A 24,411-nucleotide genomic window follows, 5' to 3' on the forward strand; every position below is an offset into this window, starting at 1 on the left:
GAGACTCTGATAGAAGGGAAACTTAATCTGTACCTTTTTAAAATGGACTCATTTTCTTTTTCTTTTCTTTCTTTTTTTTTTAGACAGGATCTCGATCTGTCTCCCAGGCTGCAATGCAGCGGCACAATTTCAGTTCATTGCAACCTCTGCTTCCCAGGCTCAAGCAATCCTCCTACCTCAGCCTCCCAAGTAACTGGGACTAGAGGTGTGTACCAGCACACCTGGCTAATTTTTGCACTTTTTTTTTGGTAAAGAGCGGGTTTTGCCACGTTGTCCAGGCTAGTCTTGAACTCCTGGGCTCAAGCAATCTGGCTGCCTCAGCCTCCCAAGGAGCTGGGATTACAGGCATGAGCCACCGCAGCAGATCACAGGCTCATTTTTAATTTACCACCTTGTGGTTTAAAGCAATTAGATTATTTTCACATTTCAGCTGGATTAGACAACTTCAAGTTATAAAGTTATACCAAAAATATTGCCTCCTCTCAGTTTTCTTTATAATTTTTATGCTCTACATGTAACAGAAGGTTGGAAGACTTCATTTTCAGAAAAAAAGAGAAAGAAACAAAAACTGGAATGAACTTTAAAAGGTCTCAAATCAACTCCTCTACCTTTCTAAAACCTAAAAATGTTTTCCAGGGCTGGGCACAGTAACTCACACCTGTAATCCCAGCACTTTGAGGTGGCCCAATCACGAGGTCAGGAGTTTGAAACCAGCCTGGCCAGTATGGTCTCTACTAAAAATACAAAAATTATTATATCTGAGAGCCTAGAATTAAAAAGAAAAAAAAAAACAAAAATTAGTTGGGCATAGTGGCGCACACCTATAGCCCCAGCTACTCAGGAGGCTGAGGCAGGAGAATCGCCTGAATGTGGGAGGCAGAGGTAGCTGTGAGCAGAGATCATGCCACTACATTCCAGCCTGGTGACAGAGCCAGACTCCATCTCAAAAAAAAACACTAAATCCACATGTTAATAGTGAAAACATTTTGCCAGGGTTACTAAAATAGCTACAGAGGTTGAAGCTCAAGTCACACATGGAAAGACTTCCCTAGAGATATTCAACATAAGCTTATGTCTTCTCTGTACACTAAAAAAACTAATCTGTTCAAAATATTTTTTCTTTCTGAGACGGAGTCTCACTCTGTTGCCAGGATGGAGTGCAGTGGCCTGATCTCGGCTCACTGCAACCTCTGCCTCCCGGGTTCAAGGGATTCTCCTGCCTCAGCCTCCTGAGGATCTGGGACTACAGACACCACCACATCCAGCTAATTTCTGTATTTTTAGTAGAGACGGGGTTTCACCATGTTGGCCAGAACGGTCTCAATCTCTTGACCTCGTGATCTGCCCACCTCAGCCTCCCAAAGTGCTAGGATGTTCACAACTATTATAAAGAAACAAATGTAAACAAACTTTAAACAATTATAATGAAAACAGAAAGAACTAAAAAAGTATAGGTAACTAAGTACATATATAACCCAATAAATGAATCAAGTCAGCAGCAGTTCCCAATATTGATCCACGATAAAACTTTTAGCAGTTGGCAGGCATGGTGGTTTATCCTAGGACTTTGGGAGGCTGAAGTGGGACGATTACCTGAGGTTAGAGTTCAAGACCAGCCTGGCCAACATGGCGGAACCCCATTAAAAATACAAATACATTCCATTAAAAATACAAAAATTATCCAGGCATGGTGGAGGGCACCTATAATCCCTACTTGGGAGGCTGAGGCTGAGGCAGGAGAATCACTTGAACCCAGGGTGGGGGGTGCAGCAGAGGTTGCAGTGAGCGGAGATCATGCCACTTCACTCCAGCCTGAGTGAAAGTGGGAAACTCATTTAGCAGTCTACAGTGAAATAAAATAGTAAGGAAAAGGCTACCAATTTTTCATAAAGCTAAATCTATATAAGCTATAGAACTGTCCTTAACCCTAAAAATACGTACCTCTTAATGTTTTGATACTATCATGAAATGACCAAGACAACAAATCACTGGGGAAAAGGGGTTCTAACACACTTACTTTGCAAAACAATAAGTTGACTGATATACCTAGTCTTCCAATGCTGTGTATGTGTGTGTAATCAGAACAATGTGATACAGAGAATCCACCCAAAGAGAATCCAGTCAAGCTCTGAATGATCAAATAGTATTCTAGAGAGTTTCTCATACACGGAAGCATAAAGACAGTATCTGAATAGGTTTCCAAAAACCAGGATTAATGAGTCTTGTCCATAATAATTTGATGGCAACAAGTTTGAGCATGTGAGTTTGAATCACTAATATATTTAAAGCATTACGTGTATTTTCAACACTCAAAATTACATAAAGAAACCCAAGTGTACTTGGTGGTTTTACAGCTGAAGGCAACTGCTGAAGAAGGTTTCATTTCTCAATTTACAGTCCTATCTTTTAATATTCTAAGAGTTCTACCAATGTAAGACTTCCATCCAATTACATTTCTACAACAGAATTGCTCTCTAAGGTATTTCACTTCAACTGAAAATGTCAATTTCATTATAGGACATTAAAAATTCTGAATGTCACTTGGCTCTAGGCAATTGGTCTTGATTAAACAAAAATCAAATCTTAACACAAAAATATATCATACATGAAATTACTTCTAAATGTTTACCTGGAGAATCTTAAAAAGTAGGCCACTAGGCCGTGGCCAGGCATGGTGGCTCATGACTGTAATCCTAGCACTTTGGGAGGCTGAGGCAGGCAGATCACCTGAGGTCAGGAGTTTGAGACTAGCCTGGCCAACATTGTGAAACCCCGTCTCTACTAAACATACAAAAATTAGTACGGTGTAGTGGCTCATGCCTGTAATCCCAGCTACCTGGGAGGCTGAGGCAGGAGAACACTGGAACCTGGGAGGCAGAGGCTGAAATAAGCCGAGATCGAACCACTGCACTACAGCCTGGGTGACACATCGAGACTGAAAAAATAAAAAAATAAATAAGTAGGCCAGGCCAGATGTGGTGGCTCACGCCTGTAATCCCAACACTTTGAGAAGCTGAGGTGGGTGGATCACTTGACGTCAGGAGTTCAAGACCAGCCGGGCCAACATGGTGAAACCCCATCTCTACTAAAAATACAAAAAATTAGTGGAGCATAGTGGCAGATACCTGTAATCCCAGCTACTTGGGAGGCTGAGGCAAGAGAATTGCTTGAACACAGGAGGTGGAGGTTGCAGTGAGCCGAGGTCCCACCATTGCACTCCAGCCTGGGCAACAAGAGCGAGACTCCGTCTCAAAAAAAAAAAAAAAAAAAAAAAAATCTAGGCCACATTCATTTCAATTACAGCTAAATGAAGTTGTTTTGTCAAATTGTGCTGGATTTACTGTTATAATCAGGTAGCTGTCAAGAATGTCGTAGAAAAAGGCGCTTGCTGCGTAACAAAGATGCTGTGCTAGGTTTAACTCAGACTATACTGCACACTGATAAGAATTTTTAAATTTGAGTCAATAAAACCAGAATTGGCTACAGGTGTCACTACCATAAAACAGAAAGCATCTTATTACACTGCAGTTCTGTTTACTAAAACATTTGGTTATGTTAATTTTCTCAATGACTACATGAGGAAGCTTTCTTTCCTATCTATGCTAACCTATTTGCAAATGCGTGTATATATATATATATATATATATATATACACACACACATATATATATATACACACACACATATATATATATACACACATATATATATATATACACACACACATATATATATATATACACACATATATATATATATACACACACACATACACACACACCTCTTAACCTCCGAAACACAGACCTCTTATCTGTAGTTTATTTCCAGTAAAAATCCAAGCAAACCCTCATATTTTAATTGTACTTCAAGCTCTTTTTTTAGTGATGACGCTTTTTTTTTTTTTTTTTTGAGAAGGAGTCTTGCTCTGTTGTCCAGGCTGGAGTGCAGTGATGCGATCTCAGCTCACTGCAATATCCACCTCCCAGGTTCAAGTGATTCTTCTGCCTCCCGAGTAGCTGGGACTACAGATGCATGCCACCATGCCCAGCTAATTTTTGTTTTTTTAGTAGAGACGGGGTTTCACCATATTGGCCAGGCTGGTCTCGAACTCCTGGCCTCATGATTCGCCCACCTCGGCCTCCCAAAGTGCGGGATTATAGGTATGAGTCACCACGCCCAGCCATGATGACTCTTTCTTAACAACGACTCCATCAGAAGTCTGTCAGTTAATAAACGTATTGCTCGGTTAGTGGACAAGAAATAACTGTATGTTAGTGGTTGAGAAGCCCATGATTGCAGCATTTAATACCTACTGTTATTCCTAATACCACCAGGCTGACTCAGACTAATAAGCCCTCCAAGTTCCACTGTCTAATAAAGACCTGTCAAAGTGAAAACTCAACAGTGGAGGCTCCAGAATTCATTCAAACCATTGTACCTGCTTTTCATACATAAATAAACAGAACTGATTTTTGGGTTATTTGCCACAAGAAGATGCACTGAAAACAAAGCATCAAATGATTTTGGAAAAAACACTCCTTCCCTTCTTTACAGTGAAGTTTAAATTAGATCAAGAATGCTACTCACAAGCCGGCGCAGTGGCTCAAGTCTGTAATCCCAGCACTTTGGGAGGCCAAGGCAGGCAGATCACCTGAGGTCAGGAGTTCAAAACCAGTCTTACCAACAGGGAGAACCCCATCTCTACTAAAAAAAATGCAAAAAATTAGCCGGGCGTGGTGGTGCCCGCCTGCAATCCCAGCTACTCGGGAGGCTGAGGCAGGAGAATCGCTTTAACCCGAGAGGCGGAGGTTGTGGTGAGCAGAGATCATGCTATTGCACTCCAGCCTGGGCAACAAGAGCGAAACTCCGTCTCAAAATAAAAAATATATATATATATAAAAATGCTATTTACAGAGATGTTCTGAATTAGTACAGGATCTCCTGATTCAACATATTGAACTTTTCAAACCTGTTAAGTACGAAAACTGCAGCACAAAATCAGCCAACATGCGAACTAGGGACAAAAGATAGTTCATTGGTTTTTTGCTATCGTGGTTATAAAACCACTAAGTCTGAGGTACACACCAAATAATGCAGCTCCAAGTAAGCAGAGAGCACTGCTCCACGCTCGACCCGCCCTGTAACCATCCAAAGTCAATGCTGGTGCCCAGGACCCGTGAGTCCTTATCATTAACTATCTCCGCCCCATTCCTCCCCAGTTCAGGAAATCACAGACCCTTTGGCCCCAAGAATCTTAACCCCGTCTTCATACAAGTCTCCAGGAACCTTAACACCGGCTTTCTCAGGTTCCCACCACCTAATACAAAGTTCACAGCATCCTGATGGCACTTTCCTTCAGAGCTTAGGCTCTCGACCACGCCCTCCGACCAGGCCTGTCCCCCTCCTGCCTGCCCCCTGTGGAGGGAAAGCTCCCCCTCCTTTTGGTCACTCGGCCTGGCCACTCTACTCACAGAATAGCGGTGTCGGGGGGCAGCAGGCCCGACAGCGCCCTCCAGCTCGGTGCGGCCAGTTTCCTGCGACTGCAGTCCAGTAGAGGAAGGCGGCAGGAGCAGAGCGCGGGGCAGAGACCTGCTCCAGCGGCGGGCAACAGGAGGAGAGCGGTCTGGGCAAGGAAGATGAACCGGGAAAGCAATCCGGACCGACACCCCAGCAACTTCACCTCCAGGACGCCTAGGGGCGCCGGCGCCATTTTCCCCCTCGACCTGGACCTGGCCTAGAAGAGCTGCCTGCTAGAAAAGGAGGATAGGCAGAGAAGCTCAGCAGAGATGCACAGCGGCTGCACTGTCTCTCGAAGCCCCAGCTGTAGGCTGTACCATCTAAAGGCATGCAAGAAGCAGACGTGCGCGACACCGGAGGCGACCGCTGAGGACACACCGCTGAGGCCTGACGGACACTGCTCATCCGCCCCGCCCCACGACGCAACGTCCTCACGCACAGGGACCAGCCAATCGGTGCCACAGGACGAGGTTGCGTCGGGGGCGGAACTCAGTGAGGAGGCGGGGCAAGAGGCTGCCGCGTTCCTTTAGGAGGAGGATTTTAAGGCATTCAGGGACTTTAGGTGCCGCTATGGAGTTCCGCCTCTGTTCTTTCGCTGGAGGGTGCAGTAGTTCCTTAAGAGGGAATGGTACAGCGAATCGCTGTGAGTTCAAAGTCCTGACTACAGGTATATCTACCGTAGTCGTAGAAAACGATCTTTTATTTGCTCTGGGCTCTAAGAAAGGGGAGTGGCAGAAGGGCTGCCTTCCAAGTCGCAGTCACGAATGGGTCGCGGGAGCTTCTATCCTGGCTTTGGCCAGATCGGCCTCCAGAGCCAAACTCGAACCTCTTCTGCCCCCTGCTGCTTGACTGTAGCCCCTGCTCTTCTGCAAGTAGGCGGCAACTCCCGCTTGCTTATGATCAATATCACTCTCTGTTAATGGCCTTGTAAGCTCCTGGAGACAGAGGCCTTGTTTCTTCATCGGTGCACCTCCACCTTTTGTTCTAGCTTGGAGTTCAATAAATTTTGGTGGGACTGCATCTGCATGTCTATATAAGAGAAATACCCTTCTGTTTGGAGGGATGCTGTCCTGGTCACTCTCAGAAAAGCAAGCGAGACAAGTAAAGAGAGTGTTAAGCAGTCCACAAAGCAAAGACTGGATGTGAGGAAATTTATTTCTCCTAAAGCAAAAGGCTATGGAAAACTTACTAGGAACAGTGATATTTGGCCACCTTATGCTTATTCAACCATCCAAGGTTGTATAAAACTTTGAGAATGATAGGATGGTTCACTTACGTGTAGTGAACTTTTCAAAGGGCGTTTGCATCTGTTACCTTGTTTGCTCCTTCAGTGACCGTGACATTGGCAAGACAATTATTGCTGATGATGAAACAAGCCCAAAGAGGTTAAACCAGGTTACTCTGAGACAGGGGCAGGTTCGACATTAACATGAGTTTTCTGACATAAATTGAAAATCTGAGCAGGTTAAAAAGAATAATAATGCCTAGGTTAGGGTTGTCTTACAAAGTAACTGAAATCAATCTTTCCCATGGCAGATTTGGAGTCGTAATTATGTTTTCTGTTGTTTTGTTTGTTTTGTTTTGTTTTGTTTTTGTTTTTGTTTTAAGATATAAATATCAATTTAATAGACTATTAAATAATTTTACACTTTGGAAAATCTTAGATAAATGGTTAAAATTAGAGATTGACATTAAGTGTGGGCACAGGAACATTCTGTGTACACCAATGGGTTTAACAGATGTGTCTGCACTGATTTCTGGTCATCAACTTGCTTTCTGTGAATCTTTAAATACCGAGTTCCAAATCTTCCAGCTCCTGGAGAAGGGCTGTTTCTTTTTGAATTTTCTCCAACTGATTTTTTTCGAGCTGTTTTCCAGTTGCTGCTTGTTCTTTCAGTTGTTCGATTGCTTTCAGTTTCTTCTTTAGGTTCTTGATTTTTTTGTCTATCTCAGGATCCCCAGAAATTGACTGAGAGATAGTGCTTCGTGGTGTGCTCTGTGGGGCAGGAGTAGGTGCCAAATCTGGACTCTTGTCACTTCTTGCTTCCTGCTTTGCAGCTTTCTTAGCTTCATGCTTCCTTTGATTTTTAAGAGCTGTTTTTGACAACAGGTTATCATTTCCTGATTGTGGTTTCATATTCTGAGGTGGTTCCTCTTCATGCAGTTTGGAGTTGGTGATTGGTTTATTTCTTAAAGCTGGAGGTCTATAAGCTGTTGCAACTTTAGGTTCCTCGCTGGGTACTTCACTTGGAACTGCTTATTAAGTTATTGTTTTTGCTGGAAATATTCCATCCAAAAATGGCTGCCAAGGAACCTGCCATAATTCTGCATTTGATGGCACATCATACTTGTGCAAGATAGCGCCAGTATAATGCCAAATTTTGTATCCATTATTAACCCATAATCTGGGAGCACATGTGGCTGTTAAAATATGCTCACCATCCGGGCACCAAGCAAAATATGTAGAATCAGAAGCCACTGGTTTAGAAATAAGTTTGTAGTTTTTCACATCCCACACTTCCATTTGTCCTCTCAGATTTCCAAATCCAGCTAATACTAATATATGTCCATGAGGGCTATAGTAGGCTGCATTACGAGGACCAGTTCCAAAGTCAAATACAGGATCACATTTCAAGTTGAAAATTGTTGCTTTGGCAGGCATAAAACCATAAACAGCACAAAACTCAGTAGAACTAGAATTCCAAACTACATCATAAATGGAGCCATTTTTTGGTAATTGTACTACAGCACTTTCTCCATTTGTTGCAATGTAGTGCAGAGTTTGTTCTCCATAGTAGGAAGCTCCTGTTTTGTCAACATCTGTGCTAGCTATCACCAACACAGCAGTAGCTTTTTTATTCCACAGCATTGTAACCTTATCAGCCTTAAAGAAACTTTTATTAGCTAAAGCTGCATGAGGTCCAGCAAAGTTGGGGTACTGATATAATCTAACAAATGAAGGTGCACCTTTACTTCCTGGAACATAGACAGCCACCTTGTATGGTTGTGGTCCAGGTGATAATACAAAATCATTAATTTTTTGCAAATGCAATTTATTTGCAATTGTGTTAAAATTGTTGTTTTCAAAGAAGTGAACTTCATTGTTAACATTTCGGGCACAAAGAGTTTCATCTTCTGACCAGGATGGACACCAATTTTGCCTTTTTTTTTTGGATGAAAGATTTCAAACATGTCCCAGTTTTCACATCATAAAGTTGTAGGTTGGGTATCCCAGCTGTGCCATCTTTAGAAGTGGTATAAGGCTGCCAAATTGCCAGGACAGTGTTTTTTGGCGAGAATTCAAGGCAAACTGCCTTTGGGAGGTCCAAGGAGTGTAGTAGTCCCTCGTTAGTGACATCATTGATAATATTTACTTTTTCTCCGTTGCCCCAGGCAAACAAGGTTCCATCCTTACTAAAGGTATAGACTTTGCAATTCTTCCCAGATTCCCTTGGAAACACTGTGCTTTCTGTAAAATGTGGTGGTCCATTCCCCATGTACAGTCCTTCTGATCCCCGGACTGTCAAGAGCAGCGTGGACGGCGCCATATTGTCCCGGAAAGAGCGTTTGTTTTGTTTTTTGAGACGGAGTTTCGTTCTTGTTACCCAGAATGGATTGCAATGGCATGACCTCAGCTCACCACAACCTCCGCCTCCTGGGTTCAAGCGATTCTCCTGCCTCAGCCACCCGAGTAGCTGGGATTACAGGCATGCACCATCACGCCCAGCTAATTTTGTATTTTTAGGAGATGGGGTTTCTCCATGTTGGTCAGGCTGGTCTCTAACATCTGACCTCAGGTGATCCGCCCACCTCCGCCTCCCACAATGCTGGGATTACAGTCATCAGCCACCGCGACCGGCTGTTTGTTTGTTTGTTTGTTTTTTGAGACAGAGTCTTGCTCTTGTTGCCCAGGCTGGAGTGCAATGGCACGATCTTCGGTCACCGCAACCTCCGCCTCTCCAGTTCAAGCGATTCTCCTGCCTCAGCCTCCCGAGTAGCTGGGATTACAGGCATGCACTACCAGGCCTGGCCAATTTCTGTATTTTTAGTGGAGACGGGGTTTCTCCATGTTGGCCAGGTTGGTCTCAAACTCTCCACATCAGGTGATTCGCCCACCTCAGCCTCCCAAAGTGCTGGGATTACAGGCTTGAGCCACCGCGCCCAGCCATAATTATGTTTTTAAAAACCCTTTTCTGTTTTTTTTTTAAATATTGAAGTATCTGTTGGAATCAGGGCCATATCCAATGCTCCAGTCCAAGCAAAACTTTTAAAACCAAGACAGCAGAATGAAACTTACTCTTAACCTTCTTCCCTTAGTTGTTGAGCAGACATAACAAACTCTGGTAAGAAATATGGCATACGCAGGAGCCCCACCAAACAAAGAAAGGAGGCAGTTTAGTTTCTTTCTGCATTATAGTTTCAGAGCTCTCCTATGAAACTACACCAAATGGGGCCATTAGAAATGAATGCTCTTCTAACCTGTATCCTCCCCAATACGTGGTACACGTTACCCCAGTTAGGAGTCCCTCCAGCTCCTAATTCTACTGCACATTATTTTTACCACTCTGACAGCACTTATATGCAATTTATATATCATTGTATTTCTCAGTTGGCTAGCACAGTGCCTGACACATAATAGACACTCAATAAATGTTTGATAAATGCATAGATGAGATTATCTTATATCCTACAATACCTATTTAAAATTGCCTAAATATTTTTATTTAAGATTTTATTATGAAAAATGACAGTATACCTAACAATAAAGAAAATCATAGAATAAGCCCCCATGTATGTAACCAGATTTAGCAAATATATGTTTTGTTTTTATTTATTTATTTATTTTGAGACGGAGTCTCCCTCTGTCGCCCAGGCTGGAGTGCAGTGGCACCATCTCGGCTCACTGCAACCTCCACCTCCCAAGTTCAAGTGATTCTCCTGCCTTAGTCTCTGGAGTAGCTGGGTGGGACTACAGGTGCGTGCCACCACACCTGGCTAATTTTTTGTAGTTTTAGTAGATAGAGGTTTCACCATGTTAGCCAGGATGGTCTTGATCTCCTGACCTCGTAATCCGCCCGCCTCAGCCTCCCAATGTGCTGGGATTACAGGAGTGAGCCACCTCGACCGGCCAGTTGTTTTTTTTTTTGGGCAGGGGGAGGGGGAGATGAAGTCTTGCTCTATTGCCCGGGCTGGAGTGCAGTGGCGCAATCTTGGCTCACTGCAACCTCTGCCTCCTGGATTCAAGCAATTCTTGTGTCTCAGCCTCCCGAGTAGATGGAACTACAGGCATGCACCACCATGCCCAGCTAATTTTTGTATTTTTAGTAGAGACAGGGTTTCACCATGTTGACCAAGCTAGTCTCGAACTCCTGACCTCAGGTGATCCACCCACCTCGGCCTCTCAAAGTGCTGGGATTACAGGCATGAGCCACCATGCCTGGCCGCAATTACATATTTTTAACAGAATTTAGAGATTCACCTCTGACTAACAATGTAATATAGGGTTTTTATATTCATTGCTTTAAATTGTCTAATTAATCCGTGGGTGCTAAATTACCTGGGCCAAGATTTTAGAGTTTGGTGGAATCCATAAGCACAGAATACCCCAGCTCCAGGTTACTAAAACAACAACAACAACAAAACTACTGACTTTGGATCCCTTGTTCCACACCTTAGCATAAACCCCAACCCCTTACAACTTAGCTGCCCTATATCACATTACCTCAGAACTTTACTCTTTGCAAAGTCATAGCTAACTAACCTGATCAGTTCTATTCTTTCAAACTAGAAGTCTCAGGATTGCCTGTGCTTTCCCAGAGTTCTTTCCTGTCACATCCAATCACTAGACTCTCTTGATTTCCCCTCAGGAATGTTTCAGATCTTTTCCCAGCTCTCCATCCCCACTGCTACTTAGTTCAGACCTTCATCTCACATGACTACTATTGCAATAACCTCTGAACCCACCTCCTGTCCTCCAGTCTCTCCTGTCTCCAAGTCTCTAAGCTGTCACTAGAATTACCTTTCCAAAGCATATTGTTATAGGTATGTTTTCTCATTTTATATCTCCATTGCTAAGAGCAATGTCTGGAATACAATGCTGAATAAATATTTATTGCAGACTAAATTACTGTTAATTTAACCAGGTATGGTGGCTCATGCCTGTAATTCCAGCACTTTGGAAAGCCGAGGCAGGCAGATTACTTGAAGTCAGGAGTTTGAGACCAGCCTAGCCAACATGGCAAAATCCCGTCTCTACTAAAAATACAAAAATTAGCCAGGCTTAGTGGCCCATACCTGTCATCCCAGCTACTGGGGAGGCTTAGGCACGAGGATTGCTTGAACCTGGGAGGTGAAGGTTGCAGTGAGCCAAGATCACATTATTGCACTCCAGCATGGGCAACAGAGTGACTTTGTCTCAAAAAAAAGAAAAAATTGCTGTTAATTTCACTGCTTCTCTGTAAATAGGCCCAAATCTAGTGAGAATGCATTTTTGTCTCCTTCCATCTCTTCCTTCCCTTATCTCCTTTTCCCACTAAAGCAAAGAAGGAATAATGATAACAATTGTAACTACTATTTATTGAAGTGAAACCTAAAGCCAGAAAAAATAGATAAATTGCACCTCATCAAAATTAAAAACATGGCTGGTCACAGTGGCTCACTCCTGTAATCCCAGCACTTTGGGAGGCCAACAGGCATATCATGAGGTCAGGAGATCGAGACCATCCTGGCTAACGTGGTGAAACCCCGTCTCTACTAAAAATATAAATATTAGCTGGCTGTGGTGGCATGCGCCTGTAGTTCCAACTACTCGGGAGGCTGAGGCAGGAGAATCGCTTGAACATGGGAAGCAGAAGTTGCAGTGAGCTGAGATCACGCCACTGCACTCCAGCCTAGGTGACAGAGCAAGACTCTATCTCAAAAAAAAAAAAAAGAAAGAAAAACAAATTAAAAATATTAGTTCATTGAAGGACACTATCTATAGAGTGAAAAGGTACCCCATATAATGGAAGAGAAAATTTGCAAATCATGTATCAGATAAGGGATTCATATCCAGAAAAGCATAAAGAACTTCTACAACTCAACAACTAAAAAGCAACCCAATTTAAAAATAGGCAAAGGACTTGAATTCCTCCAAAGATAGATACACAAATGACCAATAAGCACAAGTAAAAGATGCTCAAGATCGCTAGTGATTAAGGAAATCCATATTAAAACCACAATGAACTACTACTTCACATCTGTTAGGATGGCTATTATATATGTATTTAAAAACCAGAAAATAGCTGGGCACAGTGGTGGGTGCCTGTAGTCCCAGCTACTTGAGAGACTGAGGTGGGAGGATCGCTTGAGTCCAGGAGTTCTGGGCTGTAGTGCGCTATGCTGATCGGGTGTCCGCACTAAGTTCAGCATCAAAATGGTGACCTCCCGGGAGCAGGGGACCACCAGGTTGCCTAAGGAGGGGTGAACCAGCCCAGGTCGGAAACGGAGCAGGTCAAAACTCCCGTGCTGATCAGTAGTGGGATCGCGCCTGTGAATAGCCACTGCACTCCAGCCTGGGCAACATAGCGAGACCCCATCTCTAAAAAAATAAAAACAAAAATAATAAATAATAAAAACCCAGAAAATAACAAGTTTGGTGAAGATATGGAGAAACTGTAACTCTTGTACATTGCTAGAGGGAATATAAAATGGTGTATCTGGCCAGGTACGGTCGCTCACACCTGTAACCCCAGCATTTGGGAGGCCAAAGCAGGCGGATCACCTGAGGTCAGGAGTTTGAGACCAGCCTGGTCAACATGGTGAAATCCCATCTCTACTAAAAATTCAAAAATTAGCTGGGTGTGGTGGTGCAAGCCTATAATCCCAGCTACTCAGGAGGCTGAGGCAAGAGAATCCCTTTAACCCAGGAGGCAGAGGTTGCATTGAGCCAAGATTGTGCCATTGCACTCCAGCCTAAGCAACAGAATGAGACGCCGTCTCAAAAAAATAAAATGGTGTAGTTGCTGTGGAAAATGGTAAAGCATTTCCTCAAAAAATTAAACATAGAATTACCATTTGGGATATATATTTTAAATCATTGAAAGGACTTTAAGGAAAATGGGTATACCCATGTTCCATAGCCGTATTAGTCACAGTAGCCAAAACGTGGAAGCAGCCCAAGTGTCTTATCAATGGGTGAATGAAGAAACAAAATTTTGTATACACACACACACACACACACACACACACAATGGAAGATGATTCAGCCTTAAAAAGGAAGGAAATCCTGGCTGAGTATGGTGGCTCACACCTGTAATTCTAGCACTTTGGGAGGCTGAGGCAGGAGTTCGAGACCACCATGGCCAACCTGGTGAAACCCCATCTCTACTAAAAATACAAAAAATTATCTGGGCATAGTGGTACACGCCTGTAATCCCAGCTACTCAGGAGGCTGTGGCAGGAGAATCACTTGAACCCTGGAGGCAGAGGTTGCAGTGAGCCAAGATGGTGCTACTGCACTCCAGCCTGGGTAACAAGAATGAAACTCTGTCTCAAAAAAAAAAAAGGAAAGGAATCCTGATACTTGCTACAACATAAATAAACCTTGAAAACGTTATGCTAAGTGAAATAAATCAGTTACAAAAGGATAAATAGTGTATGATTGCACTTATATGAGGTACTTAGAGTAGTCAAATTCATACAGACAGAAAATAGTTGGTGGTTGTCTAGGCTAGGAGGATGAGAGAATGGGGAGTTATTGTTTAATATATACTGAGTTTCAGTTTGGGATAATGCAAAAAGTTCTGGAGATCGATGGTGGCAGTGGTTGTACAACAATGTGAATGTACTTATTACCGCAGAACTGTGTACTTCAAAATAGTTCCAAATGGTTACATTTTATGTTATGTATTTTTTACCACAATTTTTTGTCTTTTTTTTTTTTAACTATCTGCCCCTCTCTTTACCACAATTTTTCAAAAAAAAAAATCTAAAGCCAGAAATTTGGAACTCATCTTTGAGTCTTTTCTTTCCTTTCCCTTTATTCACCATCTACTCCTTACCTGACATCCAATCCATCGGCAAACCCAAAATATGTTTTAAAACTGACTATTTCTTTCCATCTCTCTTACCACCACACCAATCCAAGACACAATAATCTCTCAACTATACCACCTTAGTAGCATCGTAACTGAACCCTTCTTTCCATCTTGTTCCCATCAAAAACCACCCACACAACAAACAGGCCTATAAATGGCCTCTTTCATAGGTAAACCAGAGAGTCTCAGCAATCCATTACATTATCAGAGTAAAGGAGAAAAACATAACTATTTTAGTATATGAAAAAATGTGACTTTTTATATGATATATGTGATATGTCATAGATATAGCATATATTTGTACATCCTGAAATATTATAGCTTTTCATCTTTTACACATATATGCTATTTGATATGTAATATATATCACATACATATCATAGAAAATATATAAATATATACTGTATGAAGTATACCAACAAGATTTGGCCAGCCACTGTGGCTCACACCTGTAATCCCAGCACTTTGGGAGACTGAGGCAGGCAGATCACCAGGTCAGGAATTTGAGACCAGTCTGGCCAACATAGTGAAACCCTATCTCTACTAAAAATACAAAAAATTAGCCGAGTGTAGTGGTGTCCACCTGTAATTCCAGCTACTCTGGAGGCTGAGGCAGGAGATTCACATGAATTTGGGAGGCAGAGGTTGCAGTGAGCAGAGATTGCCCCATTGCACTCCAGCTTTGGTGACAGTGCCAGACTCCTTCTCAAAATATATATATGTATATGTATATGTATACACATATACCAAGTATGTATAATATATATGTGCAAAATATAATAATATTCAAGACATCTGTTATAAAAACTCTTAGCCAACCTGGAATAGAATGAACTTTCTCTTGCTAATAAAGGGTGTTTACCAAAACCTGTAGCAAACCTCATACTTAACAGTGAAACATTAAAAATATTCCTGCCCGAGTGCAGTGGCTCACACCTGTAATCCGAGCACTTTGGGAGGCCAAGGCAGGTGAATCATCCAGGGTCAGGAGTTCGAGACCAGCCTGACCAACATGGAGAAACTCCATCTCTACTAAAAATACAAGATTAGCTGGGCGTGGTGGTGGCGCATGTTTATAATCCCAGCTACTTGGGAGGCTAAGGCAGAAGAATTGCTTGAACCCGGGAAGCAGAGGTTGTAGTAAGCCAATATTGTGGCATTGCATATCTGGCCTGGGCAACAAGAGCGAAACTCTATCTCAAAAAATATATATACATATTATATATATATATTCCTTTGGCCAGGCGCAGTGAGTGACTCACGCCTATAACCCCAGCACTTTGGGAGGCCAAAGCAGGTGGATCACCTGAGTCAGGAGTTTGAGACCAGCCTGGCCAACATGGTGAAACCCCATCTCTACCAAAAATACAAAAAATTAGCTGGGCATTGTGGCAAGAGCCTGTAATCCCAACTACTCAGGAGGTTGAGGCTGGAGAATCACTTGAACACAGGAGGCAGAGGTTGCAGTGAGCCAAGATCGTGCCACTGTACTCTAACCTGGGCGACAAGAGTGAAACTCTGTTTCCAAATTAAAAAACATAAATAAATAAAAATAAAAATATTCCTTTTGCCAGGCACAGTAGCTCACACCTGTAATCCCAGCACTTTGGGAGGCCGAGGCGGGCGGATCACCTGAAATTGGGAGTTTGAGGCCAGCCTGACCAACATGGAGAAACCCCATCACTACTAAAAATACAAAATTAGGGAGGTAAATAACTGGAGCCTGCTGGGAACAGGACTTACAAAAAGAACTATGTCCGGAAGGCTATGGTCCGAGGCTATTTTTGCCGGCTATAAGCGGGGTCTCCGGAACCAAAGGGAGCACACAGCGCTTCTTAAAATTGAAGGTGTTTATGCCCGAGATGAAACAGAATTCTATTTGGGCAAGAGATGTGCTTATGTATACAAAGCAAAGAACAACACAGTGACTCCTGGTGGCAAACCAAACAAAACCATAGTAATCTGGGGAAAGGTAACTCGGGCCCATGGAAACAGTGGCATGGTTCGTGCCAAATTCCGAAGCAACCTTCCTGCTAAGGCCATTGGACACAGAATCCGAGTGATGCTGTACCCCTCAAGGATTTAAACTAATGAAAATCAATAAATAAATGTGGATTTGAAAAAAAAAAAAAAAAATACAAAATTAGCCGGGCATGGTAGTGCATGCCTGTAATCCCAGTTCCTCAGGAGGCTGAGGCATGAGAATCGCTTGAACCTGAGAGGCAGAGGTTGTGGTGAGCCAAAATTGCACCGTTGCACTCCAGTCTGGGCAACAAGAGTGAAACTTCATCTAAAAAAAAAAAATTCCTTTTACAGTCTGGGCACAATGGCTCACACCCGTAATCCCAGAACTTTGGGAGGCTGAGGTGGATGGATCATGAGGTCAAGAGATCAAGACCATCCTGGCCAACATGGCAAAACCCAATCTCTACTAAAAATGCAAAAATTAGATGGGCATAGTGGTGCGCACCTGTAGTCCCAGCTACTCGGGAGGCTAAGGCAAGAGAATTGCTTGAACCCCTGAGGCGGAGGTTGCAGTGAGCTGAGATCACGCCATTGCGCTCCAGCCTGGGTAACAAGAGCGAAATTCCATCTAAAAAATATATATATACATATATATTCCTTTCACATTAGGATCAAAACAATGATGCCTATCATTGTTTCTACTGGACACTATTCCAGAGGTCCCAACCAGTACAAGACAAGACAAAGATATTAAAGATACAGAATCATAAGGAAACAAACAAAACTGCCCTTACTTATACAGGATATGATTCTCTGCAGAAAAAATCCAAAAGAATCTTTAAGTCAACTATTTAAACTAATAAAAAATTTCAACAAGGATGTAACTACAAGATCAATATACTAAAATCAATTTTATAATAATAAATCAGCAATTATAAAATATTTTTTAGATGGTACATGCAATAGCAATAAAAACTAAAAGATACCTAGAACAAACAAATAAATACAAGAGAAAAAATATATAGAGAACATTATAAAATGTTGTTGGAAAGTATAAAAGAGGATCTAAATAGATAAAGAGAAATACTATGCTCTCAGACTGAAAGAATCAATATTATAATCTGGACGCGGTGGCTCATGCCTGTGATCCCAGCACTTTGGGAGGCTGAGGTGAGTGGGTCACTTGAGGTCAGGAGAACAATACCAGCCTGGTGAACATGGTGAGACCCCGTCTCTACTACAAATACAAAAATTAGCTGGGTAGGGTGGCAGGTGTCTGAATTCCCAGCTACTCTGGAGGCTGAGACAGGAAAATCAATTACATCCCGGAGGCAGATGTTGCAGTGAGCCGAGATTGTGCCACTGCACTCCAGCGTGGGCAACAAAACAATACCCTGTCTCAAAAAAAAAAAAAAAATCACTATTATAAAGATGATGAGCAGGTGTGGTGGTGTGAGCCTATAATATCAATTACTTGGAAGGCTGAGGCAGAGGGATTGCTTGAGCCCAGGAGTTCAAGGCCAGCCTAAGCAACACAGCAAGGCCCTTTCTTTAAAAATAAAAATAAAAAACAAACAAAAAATAAAAGATGTCAATTTTCTCAGGCTGATTTATAGATTTAATTCAATCCCAATAAAAATCCCAAATGTGCAGTCCAGGTGTGGTGGCTCACGCCTGTAATCCAAACACTTTGGAGGCCAAGGCGGGCGGATCACCTGAGGTCAGGAGTTGAAGACCGGCCTGACCAACATAGTGAAACCCAGTTTAAAAAAAAAAAAATCCCAAATGTGCATGGTATTCTAAAGTGAAAATAATCACAAAGAGGCTCTCAGGGTTAAAAATGTAGAAGAACTTGCTCTACCAGGTATCAAGATGTGTTTTAAAGCTATTGTAATTTAAAGATGTAATTATGTCAGAGAGAAAGTTTGCAAGACCCTTTCTCTAAAAATAAAGATAAATTAAAAACAAACAAATACCGCCAGTGCCAGCACAGTGGCTCATGCCTATAATCCCAGCACTTTGGGAGGCTGAGGCAGGCAGATCACAAGGTCAAGAGATCAAGACCATCCTGGCCAACATGGTGAAACCCCGTCTCTACTAAAAATACAAAAATTAGCTGGGCATGGTAGCGTGCACCTGTAGTCCCAGCTACACAGGAGGCTGAGGCAGGAGAATCGCTTGAACCCGGGAAGTGGAGGTTGCAATGAGCCGAGATGGTGTCCATTGCACTCCCGCCTGGCAACAGTGTGAGACTCCGTCTAAAAAATAAATAAATAAATAAATAAATAAATAAATAAATAAAAGATGTCAATTCTCTCAGGCTGATTTATAGATTTAATGCAATCCCAATAAAAATCCCAAATGTGCATAGTATTCTAAGGTAAAAATAATCACAAAGACACTCTCAGTTTTAAAAATGTAGAAGAACTTGCTCTACCAGGTATCAAGATGTGTTTTAAAGCTACTGTAATTAAAAGGTATAATTATGTCACAGAGAAAGTTATATAAACTTTTGGTACATATAAGGGACTTGATTAGAACACTTGATTTATGACACAGGTAGACCTTCAGAGCAGCTGAGAAAGGATAGACTCCTCAATTAACAAGCAGGCCTGGGGTCATTAGATAATCATATGAAAAAAATGAAATCGGTGTGAAACCCTTTCTCACACCATATACAAAGTCAACTCAAGGTAGTAGATTGCAGTGGCTCACATCTGTAATCCCAGCACTTTGGGAGGCTGAGGAGGGCTGATCACCTGAGGTCAGGAGTTCGAGACCAGCCTAGGCAACATGGTGAAACCCCATCTCTATTAAAAACACAAAATTAGCCAGGCATGGTGGCATTCGCCTGTAATCTTAGCTACTCAGGAGACTGAGGCAGGAGAATCACTTGAACCCAGGAGATGGAGGTTGCAGTTAGCCGAGATATCGCCATTGCACTCCAGCCTGGGCAAAAGAGAGAGAAACTCAAAAAAAAAAAAAAAAAAAAGAAAATGAGGAAGAGGTACAGAGATAGACAAATAATCAAAGAGAACAGAACGTAATAGAGTCCAGAAATACAATCATGTACACCAATAAACTGGATATAAGACAAAGATCACATAACAAAGCAATAAGAAAGGGGTAGATTAATCAACAAATACGCTAGAACAATTGGTTATTCATACAAATAAAAATAGACTCCTAATTCACACTGTAATGACACCAACCCCTAATAAAGACCCAAATGTCAAAAGCAAAACTTAGAAGAAAAATATTGAGAATTTCTTTATGCCCTAAGGATAGAGAAGATGTGACAGAGTATTCCTTGTCCACAAAATCCATTCTTTCATTCTTCTATAATAATCATGTTATAATGGGGCACATTTCCCAGCCTCCTCTGCAGATAAGTGTGGTAATGAAATTAAGTTCTCACAATGAGACATGAGCAGAAATGTGTGCCACTTGCAGCTCTGGGACTTAAGACATTAGGTATGTTTCTTCTGTGGTCTCTTTCTCTCTCTTGCCGGTTGGAATCTGAATACGGCAGTGATTTGACTATGCAATGTGGTGACATGCCAAGGGGATGGCAGACCCACGAGATGCATGAACCTGAGTCCCAGAATGCCTATGTACAGCAAAGCCACCTCAGCAACCTGGACTGCCCATCTAGTGATGGTTTTGTGAGAGAGAATGAAATGTCTTTGTGCTTTAAGCCACTGTATTTTGCTGTCTCTTTGTTACAGCATCTCAGTCTTCACTAACACTGAAATATTTTGTAACCATGATGATTCAAAGAGCACCAATTCGATGATAAATGTTGATAAATCAAATACATTAAAATGAGGCTGGGTGCAGTGGCTCACCCCTGTAATCTCAACACTGGGAGGCCGAGGCAGGTGGATCACCTGAGGTCAGGAGTTCAAGACTAGCCTGGCCAACATGGTGAAGCCCTGTCTCTACTAAAAAAATACAAATATTAGCCAGGCATGGCGATGGGCACCTGTAATCCCAGCTAATAGGAAGGCTGAGGCAGGAGAATCACTTGAACCCAAGAGGTGGAGGTTGTGGTGAGCCGAGATCATACCACTGCACTCCAGCCTGAGTGACAGAGCAAGACTCTGTCTCAAAAAAAAAAAAAAAGAAAGAAAGAAAGAAAAAGAAAAATTGGCCAGGCGCGGTGGCTCAAGCCTGTAATCCTAGCACTTTGGGAGGCCGAGGAGGGTGGATCACCTGAGGTCAGGAGTTCAAGAACAGCCTGGCCATCATGGTGAAACCCCATCTTAAAAAAAAATAGAAAAATTAAAAACATCAGCACTGGCTGGGCACAGTGATTCATGCCTGTAATCCCAACACTTTGGGAGGCTGAGGCAGGAGGATAGCTTAAGCCCAGGAGTTTGAGACCAGCCTGGGCAGCATGGTGAAACCCCATCTCTACCAAAAAAAAAAAAAAAAATTAGCTGGGTTTAGTGGCTGTGCGTGTAGTCCCAGCTTCTCGGGCGGCTGAGGTGGAAGGATCACCTGAACCCCAGGAGGTTGAGGCTGCAGGGAGCCGTGATCACACCACTGCACTCCAGTCTGGACAACAAAGTGAGACCCTATCTACCAACAAAAGGAAAAAAGAAAAATATTAGTACCACAATACCATGAAACAACATAAATAATTTGAAAATACAAGCCAGGATCAAAAGAAAATGTGTATAATGCCTATTCAGAATATATTTTTTAAAACTCCTCAAATTAATGGAGAAAAGATAACCCAATGGAAAAATAGACTAACAGAATAAACATGAAATTACAGAAGGAACCTGAATGACCAAATAAACATTTAAAATGCTCAACCTGGCCAGGTGCGGTGGTTCATACCTGTAATCCCAGCACGTTGGGAGGCCAAGGCGGGCGGATCACTTGAGGTCAAGAGTTCTACACCAGCCTGGCCAACGTGGTGAAACCCCATCTCTACTAAAAATACAAAAAAAAAAAAGGTGTAGCGGCACACACTTGTAATCCCAGCTACTTGGGAGGTTGAGGCGGGAGGATTGCTTGAAATTGGGAGGCAGAGTTTGCAGTGAGCTGAGAGTGTGCAACTACACTCTAGCGTGGGCAAAAAAAAAAAAAAAAAGAAAAGAAAAGAAAACAGGTAGATGTAGTAGCATCACAGATAAATCTAAAAACAATGGCAAATGTAAAAAAGCAAACTGCTAACAGGTATGTATAATACATCCCAAAATACATGAAGTTCAAAATATGCGGAAAATACTGGGTAGGAAACATGTAGTAAAACATGCACAGGAATGACAAATACCCAATTCAAAAATGTTGTGACCTCTGGAGAAAAGATGAGGAATGAGTTTATGTGTGAACGTGTGGGTACATGCTTTCTACTGTCTTAGTAGAAGAAGAAATCAGCCTCTACATGTGGGCCTCCAGAGAGAGAAGCAAAACCCCATGAAAGACCCTTTATATGTTCCTGTAGGCTTTTAAATGGTCCTATTTACAATTCAGTTTTGGCCAGGCGCCGTGGCTCATGCCTATAATCCCAGCACTTTAGGAGGCTGAGGCGGGTGGATCACTTGAGATCAGGAGTTTGAGACCAGCATGACCAACATGGTGAAACCCCATCTCTACTAAATACAAAAAATTAGCAGGATGTAGTGGCCCATGCCTGTAATCCCACCTACTTGGGAGGGCGAGGCAGGAGAATCTCTTGAACTCAGGTGGCAAAGATTGCAATGAGCCAAGATTGCGCCATTGTACTCCAGCCTGAGCAACAAGAGTGAAATTCCATCTCAAAAAAAGAAAAGAAAAGAAAAGAAAAATCAGTTTTAAGTCTCCTTCCTTACATTGTAAGATTTTTTCAAGTAACCCTTAAACATACAGCAGTAAGTTCTGAAACTTCATCAAGTATCAGAATCATTTGGAGGGCTTGTGCCGGGGGCAATGGCTCACACCTGTAATCCCAGCACTTTGGGAGGTTGAGGTGGGTAGATCACTTGAGCTCAGGAGTTCAAGACCAGCCAGGGCAACATGATGAAACCTGTCTCTACTAAAATACAGAAAATTAGCCAAGTGTGTTGGTGCATGCCTGTAGTCCCAGCTACTCAGGAGGCTGAGGCAAGAGAATCACTTGAACCTGGGAGGCGGAGGTTGCAATGAGCCAAGATCGCACCACTGCACTCCAGTCTGGGCGATAGAGCCAGACTCTCTCAAAAAAAGAAAAAAGAATCACTGGGAGGGCTTGTTAACCTACAGATTGTTAGACCGGCCCCCAGACTTTCTGATTCGGTAAGTCTAGAGTGGGACCTGAGAATTTGCATTTCTTACAAGTTCCCAGGTGATGCTGAAGTGGCTGGTCCATGGATTATAGTTGAAAACCACACTTTGAGACCTACAGTAAAGTCTATCTATGTAACACAGGTGTTTTCGTGGTTGTGAGGAATTAAGGGGCAAAACACTGAAAGAAAGTGTGCCATTTTCTACATTCTGTCTGGGCTGAGGCCGGCACAGAAGCTTGTAATTGTAGGTGGTGAATAGGAGTGTTGACAGTGCAGCAGGTAGGAGCCAGATGTCAGGAGAATTAGTGTGATATGAACCCCTTTTCTTCCAAATACATGCCTGAAGAGGTAAGTACAATGTAACTGGCTGAAAAATCAAATCATGCCCCTCATGTTCCCACCCCAATCCCCATCCTCAGCACAGACTTGTTTCATATCCTGAAGGTGTGGGGAGGAAGGGATTGAAAATGCTGACCTCCATCCCATACCCAGCAAACCAACCTGTCCCGGGGCTGCTTGATCTTCTGAACTAACCTGCAGTGAGTCCCATTTTTGTGTTTTCAGCCAGCTGGGCTACTCCCCAGACCTGCCCCTTTATCCTTTCAAGCTTGGGAGGAAACCTTGCTCTCACTCTGGATGAGACACTTGTGTTGGTTTAATGGTCTCTTGGGAACCTCAGAGTTTGATTATTCTCAGCAATCAGCAGGGGCAGTCATGCGTTTCTGGGCCCTCCAGCCTCCCTCTGTTCACCAGCTTTCCAGGCTGCGAATGTACCCACAAACCCTTGAGCTGACTGAAAGCCCAGGGAACTTGCGTGCGTGCCTGCATGAATGCGTATGTGTACATGCCCAAGGGGGAGCTAAAGGCCAGTGCACAGAAGGCCAGAGGCCTCAGGCTGGTCATTATCTCCAAGCCAGAACCTTCCTGTCCCTAAATGGGACCCTGGCACTCTGCCAAACAGCCAGACTCTCTCTATATATAATGAAGTTCTCACTGATTATCCTGATGATGCCCCAGGCGACCTGGGCCCAGGGAGATTCATCTGCTGCCAACCGTGGTTCCGAGTTCCACTCCACTGTGGAAACGATGTCCCTGCAGCTCCCCCAGCATCTCATTTCCCCAGAATAATGCCTATCCCCAAGGGACCCTGATCATGGAGCTGAACTGAAATGACAGCAACAGTTTATTAATTGGACTAATGAGAGGCCTGGGCAGGGAGAGAAAGAGAAGCCGGAAGAGTGAGGAGGAAGGGGTTAAAGAGAGGAACCTCCTACAGCACAGGAAGACGGGACTAGATTTAAGACAAGCCAGCAGCTCACTTTCTGAGTCTTTGGGGAGTGGACAGGGAGGGATTTAGAAGATGGTTTTACAAACTTCATATTCTGATGGGAGACATGCTTTTTTTTTTTTTTTTTTTTTTTTTGATACGGAGTCGCCCTGTTGCCCTGGCTGGAGTGCAATGGCGCGATCTTGGCTCACTGCAACCTCCGTCTCCTGGGTTAAAACTATTCTCCTGCCTCAGCCTCCTGAATAGCTGGGATTACAGGCACCCACCACCACGCCTGGCTAATTTTTGTATTTCTAGTACGCATTAT

The 24,411-nt window shown here is 42.9% G+C and overlaps 3 protein-coding genes across 5 annotated transcripts in view; 1 reads left to right on the plus strand and 2 right to left on the minus strand.

Annotated features, from left to right (window-relative positions):
• The window catches only part of LRIG2 (leucine rich repeats and immunoglobulin like domains 2), a 183,319-nt gene that overhangs the window by 54,396 nt on the left and 104,512 nt on the right, over positions 1 to 24,411 (minus strand). For 2 of the 3 annotated variants that reach the window (XM_012466608.2, XM_064372698.1), the window contains exon 1: positions 5,472 to 5,918. The exons of the other annotated variant lie outside the window; for it this stretch is intronic. In XM_012466608.2, coding sequence (XP_012322031.2) covers positions 5,472 to 5,710 — 239 coding nt within the window. In that variant the 5' untranslated portion in view covers positions 5,711 to 5,918. Of the gene's footprint in view, positions 1 to 5,471; positions 5,919 to 24,411 lie in introns of those variants that run through there. 3 annotated transcript variants of the gene reach the window in all.
• Positions 7,125 to 9,075, minus strand: LOC105726983 (eukaryotic translation initiation factor 2A). The gene is given in 2 exon segments (XM_012466607.3): positions 7,125 to 8,686; positions 8,688 to 9,075. Coding segments are annotated over 2 exon segments (1,761 nt in total). The 5' UTR covers positions 9,066 to 9,075; the 3' UTR covers positions 7,125 to 7,303.
• On the plus strand, positions 16,308 to 16,707 carry LOC110568685 (large ribosomal subunit protein eL33-like). The gene has a single exon (XM_064371917.1). The coding sequence runs from the start codon at positions 16,348 to 16,350 to the stop codon at positions 16,678 to 16,680; it is 333 nt and encodes a 110-aa protein (XP_064227987.1). The 5' UTR covers positions 16,308 to 16,347; the 3' UTR covers positions 16,681 to 16,707.

Source organism: Aotus nancymaae, unplaced genomic scaffold (genome assembly GCF_030222135.1).
Source record: "Aotus nancymaae isolate 86718 unplaced genomic scaffold, 86718_ANA_hifiasm-v0.15.2.pri h1tg000007l, whole genome shotgun sequence".
Classification (NCBI taxonomy): domain Eukaryota; kingdom Metazoa; phylum Chordata; class Mammalia; order Primates; family Aotidae; genus Aotus; species Aotus nancymaae.

Bases quoted from the DNA above. Each gene is read 5' to 3' on its own strand.
- LOC110568685 (XM_064371917.1), top strand. From the start codon at position 16,348: ATGTCCGGAAGGCTATGGTCCGAGGCTATTTTTGCCGGCTATAAGCGG.